Source organism: Nematolebias whitei, chromosome 11 (assembly GCF_014905685.2).
Source record: "Nematolebias whitei isolate Nwh7 chromosome 11, NemWhi1, whole genome shotgun sequence".
NCBI lineage: Eukaryota > Metazoa > Chordata > Actinopteri > Cyprinodontiformes > Rivulidae > Nematolebias > Nematolebias whitei.
The window spans coordinates 40,144,894-40,156,348 of record NC_056508.1 but is presented as its reverse complement, the minus strand read 5'-3'; the positions used below and the strand labels follow the sequence as shown (position 1 = coordinate 40,156,348).

The following is an 11,455-nucleotide window of genomic DNA, read 5'->3' as shown; positions in this document are numbered from 1 at the left end:
TAAACCCCTCCCACACTCTTGCAATATTCTGTTTCTAAATGCTCTAAAAGAGCAAAGAATGTCATGATTTCGCTCTCTCTGTCTCGCTGCTCTCAGCCACCTGCAAGCGTTTTTGGCCACACCCACTTCTATGCTCTGCAGGAGAACAGCTGATCAGCTGTTCAGCTGCAGGAGGACGCTTATCTTGCAGTATCGGCTGCACAAAGGTGCAGCAGGTGCTAAATAATTTAAAATAATTTATTTTAAATAAAAATTTCATGCCGATCGTGTGGTTCATCCATCATTCAGCCAATTGTATGTCTTGTCCTATCTTATTTTGAAAAACCGTGATAGAGCGAGTCCGTGATAAACGAACCGCGAAGTAGCGAGAGACTACTGTATACGTTTACCAATTTTATGCAATTTTGCATAATCCTATGCACAGAGTATGTGTTGTGAATGACTCTCAGCTACTACCACATCAAATTTTAGTTGTCCAACTAAGTTATAGGCATTTTCTTGTGTTGGCTGATATCAATTAACTGTGGAAGTTACCTTCACGGCATATTTTGCTAACAGAAAATACGGTAACAGGAGCTACTCCTGCAGTAAACACCGATGCACAATGAGAAGCACTTGAAGTGAGTTTTGGGAATGACTCTCAACTACTTGTAAACCAAATTTTAGCATAACCGTAAAGTTATAGCCATTTTTGTGTTTACTAAAACCCCTTTGCTGTGGTGGCCATCTTGAATCAAGTCAACTCCAAGAGGTACTTTCTTTATGAAAGCCACACAAAGGAGCACACACGGGCGAAAACAGCAGGAAAAAGAAAAGCCAACAATAAAGCAGAGTTTTTGACCTCAGAGTCTAAAAACATCTGTTGAGACGAGTCCAGCTGCAAGAAGAGCACTCACCAATCTTAATGTCTGCCTCTTGGTCAGCCGGCACCCTTTTGAATGTGAACGGTGAGACGTCGCTCCACATGCTAAAAGCCTTGGCAATGCCTCGGTGCGTGTCGCTGGCGTTTATCAAGTTTGTCGGGAAAGAGAGCACCCTGTAGGGGAACAAGAGCGTGGTGTTGTTAATACTGGACTCTGCACACATTCCTCCATAGCAGAGGAAGCATCCAAAACTCAGCAGCTACTGTTGAGACACTCAATTCCCACAAGCTCTGCAAATACAGCTCTATTACTGGAACGTTGGATTCTTTCTCATTTCAGCAAGGGAGAGAGCTCTGCCAATACTTTCAATAAAACGTTGTGCAATATTTAGATTGATTTCTGTCATGGATGTTATCAATAATTTATAGTTTCTTTTGTTCTGTGTATTTGTTGCAGTCTTGACTACTTCTGCATATTTTCTGCTATTTTAGCTACAAAACGTTCATTCAGGAGATGGGTGCTTTGGCTTTTGTGTTTTCTAACTTTTGTACTTTTAAAATATTTGACTTTGTTAAGCAATATCCTGATGCATGCTTAATAATCCAGGTGGAAAAATCTAACAAAGTTAAGTCAGGTCCTCTGGATGGATGCAAAAAGTACAAAATAATAAAATTGTTGAAACGTTTCGCCTTTAATCCAAAATACTTTGTCAGTCTGAGGAGCTGTAATAAGTTCAGTCTTATAAATAGATATGATAAAGGAGGACCATCAGCCTAACAAGATCATTAGTGCCCTGATGGCCACTTGCTATTTGCAGGGGGCTGAGTGATATAACAGCATTGCAAGAGGGGGACAGTTGAACATGGAGGCCTCCACCCCTGTTTAATGATGGATGGTTTCTTTTCACAAAGATGGCCTCCTTTACTCCTCTCTCAAACAATCGTTCCTCTCTGTCCAGGATGTGAACATCTTCATCCCTGAAAGAGTGACCGCTGGCCTGGAGATGAGTGTAGACCGCAGAGTCCTGGCCTGATGATGTTGATCTTCTGTGCTGGGCCATCCTTTTGGCCAGTGGCTGTTTTGTTTCCCCGATGTAAGACTGATCACAGCCCTCCTGACACTGAACAACATACACAATATTACTCTGTTTGTGCCGGGGGACTGGATCTTTGGGATGAACCAGTCTTTGCCGTAATGTATTTTGGGGTTTAAAACCACTGGGACGTTGTGTTTAGAAAATAAATGTCTCAGTTTTTCTGAAACTCCTGCAACACTGACGACTGGTCTGGGTTCACCTGATGGCTGGCTGGAGTCCTGTTTGGGTTTCTGCTCTGCTGTCAGGAATTCAATGCTGTTATTGCTAGTATCACTCAGTCCCCTGTGAACAACAAGCGGCCATCAGGGCACTAACGATCATTAGGCTGATGGTCCTGTTTTTTTATGTGCACATCTAGTTTTGGATGTCAACACTAAAAACTTGTTGATCCACCATGAAAATGTTTTTTTTTATAAGACTGAGCTTATTACAGTTCCTCAGACTGACGACGTCTTTTGGATTAAAGATGAAACATTTCTACTATTTTTTATTTTTGCATCCGTCCAGAGGACCTGACTTAACTTTGTTACTTTTATTAACCAGTATTTTTCCCCATAGAAAGATATTCAAATCTCTACAGTATTAATTTAAAAAATGTACTGTATTCTCTTTGAAATCTGCTTCAGCGTTGCTCCCCTTTTTGGCGTACAGTAACTTTTTTGCTATTTTTAGATATATCAAGCTTTTGGTTTTTCAATATTGATATATTTTTAGTTTTTAGCCAGTCTTTAGTAACTTTTAGTTTTGACCTTGTTTTTTTGATACACTTAAAAAAATTCTGATACTTGTAGCTAGTGTTTTGCTACTTTTAACTTTTAGTTTATTGTTATTTTTAGCTTTTAGCTAGCTTTGTGCTACTTTTGTCCTTTAGCTTCTTGTTAAATTTCTTGCAAACCTTTTCATATGTGCAGCTTTAAGCTAGCATTTTGCTGCTTTTAACTTTTAGTCTTTTGCTATTTTTAGCTTCAAGCTTACACTTTGATGCTTTCATCTAGCTTTTGCCTACTTTTAACATTTAGTTAGCCTTTGATACTTTTAACTTTTGTTTTACCTTATGCGGTTCAGCTAGTGTTTTTCTAATTTTAGCTAATATTTAGCTATTTCTACAGCATTTAGCTATTTTCTGGCTACTTTTAGGTAGCCTTTTGCTATTTTTAGTTATCATTTGGCTTCATTTAGGTTTGAGCTTTTGTTCTGCTTGTTTTAACTTTAATAACTCAGTTTCAGCCTTTTTAGCTGATTTCATCAAAACCACTGAGCGCACAGCCCTCACACGTCTCGTTCAGGTCCCCATCGGATCATTTACGGCTCCAAAGGGAGTCAAGTTGCTGGAACCTCTCCGAACATTTAGCTGCTGCACAATCCAAATCGCTTTGGATCGCAGCCACTGCACGGGGAGCGCTGCAGTCCTTTCTGTGCTTCTTAATTTTCCTTTTCTCCTCAAATGTGTCTCCAGAGTTTTGCACGGTGATGGCTTAGACCAACTTTTGGTCAATAACATTTTAATCCTGGAACAGATGAGTGAGATGGCAGGATTTTTAGTTTTGGATAAAATATCCCTTTAAAGTGCAGCTAAACCACATCAACAGCTGTCAGGTTCAAAGAGCTTCACAACTGCGATCAATCAAATGCAGACTTTGAAAATAAAATGTTTTTCATCCAAAACCAATCTAAGGTTCGCCTTATTTATTTATTTATTTTTGTTCCTTTTTTCTAAAATGCATTTTTTTTAACAACTGTGCGCCGGTCGGGGTGTTAGAAGGGCAGTCTGTGAATAAATACTTGTATGTCAAGTTGAACTTGTCCCATTTCAGCAGCTCCGGGGTCAGAGTGTAGCGCTTGTTCCTGGAGAGGTAAAGCACCTGGGAGCGGGCCTCTTTGCGGATCCCGATGAGCAGCACAGCGGTGTGAGCTTCTTCCTTGGACAAAGCAAAAAGCTTTAATGATTCACCTCACTGTGCAAAGAAAACCTAAAACTGCATTTCACTACAGCTGCTACATTTGTGTTGACGAACATTATGGGTGAAAAAGGATTATCAGTGAAGCACCTCTATATTATTCTGTCTTGACAAATGTTGAAGAATAGACACCAAAGTCCATGCTCAATAATCCAGGTATAAAATCCAACAACATTCAGTCAGGTCATCTGGACGGTTTCTGTTTTTGTGCTGAGACGTTTCGCCCTCCATCCGAAGGGCTTCATCAGTCAAAGGAAACACCAAACAAAACTGATTCTCCACCAACAACCTGCTCCGAAGTGGAAAAAAACTGACTGAACATTGTTGGATTTTATACCTGGATTATTGCGCATGGACTTTGGTGTTTTGAACCAGTTTGACATGACTGTCGACGAGGGAGAGGGCAGGCACTGGAGGAGAAGGCCTGCCTCAGAGACCATCTTAGCACCAACATAACTGTTTTTTTTTTCACTTTGGACTAAGCTGTTGGGGGAGAAGCAGTTTTGTTTGGTGTTTCCTCAGACCGATGAAGCCCTTTGGATGAAGGGTGAAACATCTCAGCGCAAGAAAAGAAACCATCCAGATGACCTGACTGAACATTGTTGGGTTGCAGAATAGAGTGCTACAACGTTTAATAACAGTACTTTGTACAACGTAGATAAAATTAGCAAGAAAACTGCATGAAAAAAGCAACGGAGATCAATAGGATTTTGGTGAAACGTGAGAAAACCCTTATTTTGGTTTTGAACCAGTTTGACATGACTGTCATGAGGAAGAGGGCCGGCACAAGAGGAGGGGGCGTGCCAAAGACACCATCTTAGCACCAACATAACTGGTTTGTTCCACTTTGGAGTAAGCTGTTTGGGGGAAGAATCAGTTTTGCGTTGTGTGTTTTGGTTCCCTGACTGATGAAGCCTTCTGGATAGAAGGTGAAATGTTTCAGGAAAAAAAAAAGAAACTGTCCAGATGATCTGACTGAAAATTGTTGGATTGTATACCTGGATTATTGAGCATGGACTTTTTTTGGTGAGAAAACCCAGCTCTATTTGGAGCGCTACATCTCAGCTTCACATTAAAAACATCAATCAAGGTTCAAACTGCTCACAGAAAATTGGGATTTAAGTGTCTGAACTGACATTTTGACATCTTTTGTGATTTTTACATAAACTTGTTGGTATGTTTGTCTTTCTTCACCTACCACCAGAGTAGCTGTGGCTTTCTTTTAAATCCCCCAGAATGTAACGAGTGCACACACAAGCTTCCACAGACTTCAATCATATTTTAATCCAATGTATTATCTTCTTCCATTAAAGGGTCTTCTTGAGCTTGTTATATCTCTGACATAAATCACTGGAGAAACATAAAAACATGTCTCCTAATCAAAGTGTTCTGCTTGATTAGATAAAAAAAGTGCTGTATAAGTACAGTCCATTTACCATTTAAGAATTTGTGAGTTTTGACTCGTAGTTCTTGCTCAGAGACTTCTTGTTTGAGGCTTAATTTTTAGTCTGTTTATGTCTGTCTCTTTAAGTTTACAGCCAGAAAGTCACGTGTGTGTTGTTACCATGGTGACCATAATGAGCTACTGGTTGCAGCTTTAACATTTCTTTTATTCTTGGTCCTTTTCACAGTTTTAGTACGGTTTAAAATGTTTTTTTATTTACTTTTTATTCTTTTGTTAGACGCATCAAGGATCTGGTTTTTATCTTTTTTTTTATTTTTTTTAGCAATTCTATAAATATTGTCTAAAGTCAAAAATGTGGTTCTCCTCAACTCCACAATTCCACAACAGCGGCAGCAAATGTTTGATAAAATAACGTTTTATGGAGACGATGTTCAGCAATGGCCAGTTTTTTTACGCTTGAGGTTGAAATGAAATGTGAAAGCTTTGGCGTGTCCAACAGCTGAGGCATGTCAGACATGTTTTTTAGGATCTCAGGGGGCCGTGCTCATTCTGAGAGGGTTTAATCTGTCTCCTCAAGTCTACAGTTTACGTATGGCGAAATAACGTCACTGGGTTTGTTTTCAAATTAAAGGCTTAGCTCCGCTTGCAGGAATCTTACAGTTATGGTCGCTTTGATCAAATCTTGTAAAAGACTGTGATGTGATAGTGTGAGATGTAATAACACTCAGTTTATTGTTATACAGTTCTACCAGCTACCACCACTCTATGTTTTAGCTCAAACCTCCTCACACTCTGACTCAGGTGGAGATGAATCACAAACCACGAGAACTGAAAGCGAACCCTTCAGACTAAACCTTAAACCCAGAAGAGTGTGCTGAGGCGCAGAGAGAGCAGAAACGTCTGAGGAGAAATCTCTGAGGATTCAGAGGGGAGTCTGGAATAGGTTAGCCTCAAACTGCTAAATACGGGATAAGAACTGTGTGTCCTAGCCTCAAAAACAAAGAAATGTCTGCTTCAACAGAGGATGCACTTTGTACTAATTAAAAACACAAAGTGTTTGTTGGACTTTTCTTCAGTCGGCTGAGTTGTTTGGTAAAACGAATGTGACATGTTAATAGGATTATAGAGGAACAGATGGGGATTTGTATGCTTCTGCATTGACTTTTACATCATCTGGATTGTTATGCTTCATTGTTTTCAGTTTAAATCTAATTCGGCAACGTTGTAACTTTAATTTGTCCACTCAAAATCTCCTCTTTTACACGTGCTGCCTCTTCATGCTATAGCCTGACAGCTTATCTGAGGCAGCTATCCATTCGGCCAGCAGTCTTCTTGACTGACATGTAATGAGAGCGTGTGGCGAAGGAAATGACAGAGCTTTCCCTCAGGCTCACTAACACAGTGGGCGGTTGGCAAGGATGGAAGCATGTGGAGGAACACATTTAATCAAGCCACTGAAGATATTACCAGCTATAACAGACTTCAGCTCATCGTCCTATTTCATCCTAACCTGAACTCAATCTGATGTCTGTTAGCAGAACTTATTGATACCATCTGCTGAGGACTTAATGACAATGCACCCAATTCCTACATTTGGACGTATAAACTTTATATGAGGCATAAAGAGAATTAATGTGTTGGCAAAATTTGTCAGAATGAGAATTTTTTTTCCATGTTTTTTTTTTGTTTGTTGTTGTTAATTCCCCATCTCAATAGCATTTAAAGAAAGATTATGGCGATTACCGCATTTTTCGGTCTATAAGTCACGTTTTTTGCATAATTTGCATGCCCCGCGACTTATACGCCGAAACGACGTATTTATGGATTGAATCCCATATTTATGAACCAATTTTTGGCTGAGATATGACCGTTTTTATTCATTCAGACTGAAAATATTGAACACTACCATTTTCAGCCACTAGATGGCAGTCAAGCAGTATGGCATGCCGTTGTATCATGTAATAGGTAAAAGTGGCTATTAATGACACAATTGCCTTGCCATAGTCTGCCACCGTCATTTGCCTGGAGCAACCGTCAAAGTGCATTTATTAAGGAAAAGTTAGACTGAGACACACCTGTACTATAAAGTCGAGCTAACAAATAATTGTTTTTAAGTGTTGATCATGTTAAACTCTTGTTAAAGTCCTCCCGTGCACGCTCCCGCGGTCACCATTTGGCAGCCCATTTATTTTTGGCACACCGGCCCACATTTCCGGGTTGTCAGCAGTGACGCCTAACAAATGAGACGCGTCAGCGGTGACACACAATAGATGCAGCGTATATGGCGAAGCAACGTATTTATGAAATTTTCCACATTTTTAGACATATTTGGACTGATGCGACTTATAGGGCGATGCGACGGGTACCACGGAAAATACGGTATATGCTATTTTAGTTAACAGGATCATTAAATAGTGACTTTGAGGAGAATACTTTGGAATACAATATTCAAGTCTAGAAGCTTGGCTGTGCACTCTTTATGTTGGATAAAATAAATATCCTTTCATCATCTCTTTACTCAAATAAGCCACGCTGAGGACACGAGAAGAATTTTCGACCCAGTCTACTTGCAAGGGGGCAGAGTTTCACACACAGGCTTACACAGATGTTACATCGAAGCTCCGGTCGCGAGGTCTGCCCACGGACAGTACGAAGAAGTGTTTTTTATAATGCTTATCAGACAGAGACGAGGTCAAGACGACCTCTGCTTTCCAGCTGACAGGCGATGGAAGAGCAGAGGTGGAAAGACTGTTACACTGCTTAAATTGTACTCAATTACAAGTAAAAGTGCTGGTGTTATAAAAAAATACTTAAGTAAAAGTACAAAATACTCTTCTCAAAAACTACTCAAGTATTAATTACTTTTTAACCACTTGATGTTTTATTGTGTTGTCAATAGAAGTAATTCAGTTTGATGTACTGTAAATAACAGCTATATTCAAAGTTCATTTCTCAGACGCTCAGAAGCTCCGGCTTATTTTAGTACCAGGAAAACCGATGGCAGTGACACTATCTAAGATATTTGCATACTTAGCCAAACTAAAAACCCACACATACAAACAATAAAACAGCAATATCATACAGGTAGCTGTAAAACCTCGTATACCACAATATGTTTTTTGAGTTTAGCTGCTGAAGTCTTGTAAGCTGCTATCACCGTAGAGATCAAAGTTTGTATCTGGACTCTGTCTCCTTTTTCACCCTCTGTACATGAAACATTCCTCCAGGTACGACCACGGGCGCTCGTCCTCAGCCTTTACCTCGTCATTTTATCTGTTGACAATGTTGTCCTCTGTCTCCATTTTGGCTTTTTCTCCAACTCTTCGATCCACGAATGACTCTCTACTCTACGGAGTTGTCCTTTACTTACCTCATGGGTAACTGGTGCGTTCACGATCTGAGAGTCTTATTGGCTACAAAGATGAAGATGAACGGTTTGAACATTAATTCAAACTGTGACTGTACTCAGTAGCGACTTCTGATTTTAAAAGTAGCGAAGTAGATTACAAAGCATGGACTTTGTTGGTTTTGAACCAGTTTGACATGACTGTCGACGAGGAAGAGGACCAGCACCGGAGGAAGTGGCGTGCCAAAGAGACCATTTTAGCACCAACATAACTGGTTTGTGGAGTACGCTGTTGGGGAAAGAATCAGTTTTGTGATTCCTTGACTGATGAAGCCTTCTGGATGGAAGGTGAAATGTTTCAGCACACAAAAAAAGAAACTGTCCAGATGACCTGACTGAAAATTGTTGGATTGTATACCTGGATTATTGAGCATGGACTTTGTTAGATTACATGGTCTAAATTGTACTTAAGTATGAGTAAAATTACACACTTGAACGTAATACTCATAAAAGTAAAAGTACCTTAAAAAACCTACTTAATTACAGTAAGGTGAGTATTTGTAATTCATTACTTCCACCCCAGGCAGCACGGTGGCGCAACTGGTAGAGCTGCTGCCTCTCAGCGAGCAGGTCCTTGGTTCAAACCCTGGTCCAGGGGTCTTTCTGGGTGGAGTTTGCATGTTCTCTCCGTGCATGCGTGGGTTTTCTCCGGGTACTCCGGTTTCCTCCCACAGACCAAAAACATGCATGTTAGGCTGATTGGTAACTCTAAACTGTCCCTAGGTGTGAGTGAGAGAGTGAATGGTTGTTTGTCTCGTTTGTCTCTAGGTGGCCCTGTGATGGACTTGCGACCTGTCCAGGGTGTACCCGGCCCCTCGCACAGTGATTGCTGAACATGGGCCCCATGACCCAAAATGGAATAAGCGGGTAAAGAAAATGGATGGATGGATGAAGTTGCAGGAGCAAAAAGAGTTTGGTTTGAAAATGTTTTAAATATTTTAGGCAGTTCAAAATTTAAAGCGTGTGACATCATCGTCAATCCTAAGCTGTTATTGTGTAAAAGTTATAAAAGATATCGAAGCGTCAGTTCACACACATGTAAAGCCCAATTTTCTTTGACCCGTTTAAATTTTAATGACATTACTACAGTGAATGAAGTGAGTTTGAGCTTCAGAGCTCCAGATAGTTTTCTTATGTGTTTTGCCAAAATCCAAGTGATCTCCATATTTTTCTTGCAGTTTTTTGTTGTTGTTGTTGTTGTTGCATATTTTGTTTTGTTACATGCTACCACAAGTCACAGCACACTATTACTGATCGAGCCCCACATTTGATGTATAACGTGCAAGGTTTACTTTTCATTTTAAAACTGTGTAACAAGACTGGCCAAAACAATTTAACAATAATACGAGTGTTTTAACTCCTGTGCACCTTTATTATAACCTGAAACTGAATTTTTAACATTAATAAATTATTAGCAATTAAACAGAAAAAAAAAATCAGAGCATGAACCATAATTGTGACAATATTTCCTCATATTGAAGGTTAATGTGTCTTTAAAATACAAGACACAAGCAAATTTAATATACCTAAACAACAGAAGCGACTGAAAATAGGTCAGCAATGTCTGTAGAACAATTTGACATTGACGTATATGTTTAGATTTGTTGAATGAAGCAAACAAAATGCTCTGTTTACATTGAGTGAGTACCTGCATTTCAGAACCGCATATCAATATATCTGGAAAACTACCAGAGTAAAATCTTCCAAATTGCACTATTTGATAGTTCAGGATAACTTTTATTAATTTTTATTTCACAGTTTGCAGTACATGTTACTGCTGGTGTTGTGAGGGTACTATCAGTTCATTAAAACTCACAATTCCTGCAGACTGAAACGAAAGGGAGTTAAAATGCAAAACTTGATGTAAATGATTGGCTTTTAATAAGAGAGCAGACAAAACTGTAAAGTTTTGCCCTTCAAATAAAACTAATTAGACATTTAAAGCTATATAAAGTTTGGAGTGCACAGTACACCAAAGTCCATGTTCAATAATCCTCCACAGTTTGGAGTGTAAGTATTTCTTTATTTGTTTGTACAGCATACCTGTAACCTCCAGGAGGGGAAGGCTGTGGTTAGTTGCATCCCTGCGAGCAGAAGGCTGAGCAGCGCAGTGAAGCTCCTGGCACCGCTGCGTAAACCTCTACAGCACGCCATTGTTTTAGGATCACACCTCCAGGAGGGAAAGAAATCTATTAGATCTGTGCCAAGGCAGCGTTTCCATCCATGCCCGCGGCTCTTACTTCTTCCTGACCATCATGGCACGCGGCCGTCGGATGGTGGGATGAGGAGTTTCCTTCAGGGCAGACTGCTCGACTCCTCTCAGCTGCGCCGTCCTGCAGCTGGGACACAGGGTCAGTGTCGAGACTATGTAATGAAAAGCAAACCGTCCCACTCAGAGCTCAGCTAAAGCAGAACCAGACCCGCTGTTCGTTTTTTTTCTCTTTCAAGTTGATGTAGAGTTGCTTGGAGGAAAAGCAGCAAAGACTCTGAGGCAGAGCAGTGGCGTTGTTAGGATCTTTACGCACGGGGGTCGACACCCACCCTCATTGTTTTTAGTCTCTCTTACAGTTTATATCCATCCCCTCCCTATTACAACTTCAAATTTAGATTAAAAACAAAAGCGTAATGAAACTGTGAAAATTCAGAGTGAATGCTGGAAACCAATTAAAACTAGCCGAAGAAGGTAAAACTGAGTCCTTGATGTGAACAACAAAACACTAGCTAAAA

The 11,455-nt window shown here is 40.1% G+C and overlaps 1 protein-coding gene across 1 annotated transcript in view; it reads right to left on the bottom strand.

Annotated features, from left to right (window-relative positions):
- Positions 1-10,882, bottom strand: part of mmp23ba (matrix metallopeptidase 23ba) — an 18,227-nt gene extending 7,345 nt beyond the window's left edge. The window contains exons 1-3 of the mRNA XM_037684530.1: positions 10,772-10,882; positions 3,742-3,878; positions 897-1,036 (exon numbers count right to left, since the gene is read on the bottom strand). Coding sequence (XP_037540458.1) covers positions 897-1,036; positions 3,742-3,878; positions 10,772-10,882 — 388 coding nt within the window. The remainder of the gene's footprint in view (positions 1-896; positions 1,037-3,741; positions 3,879-10,771) is intronic.
- Positions 10,883-11,455: the final 573 nt, after the last annotated feature.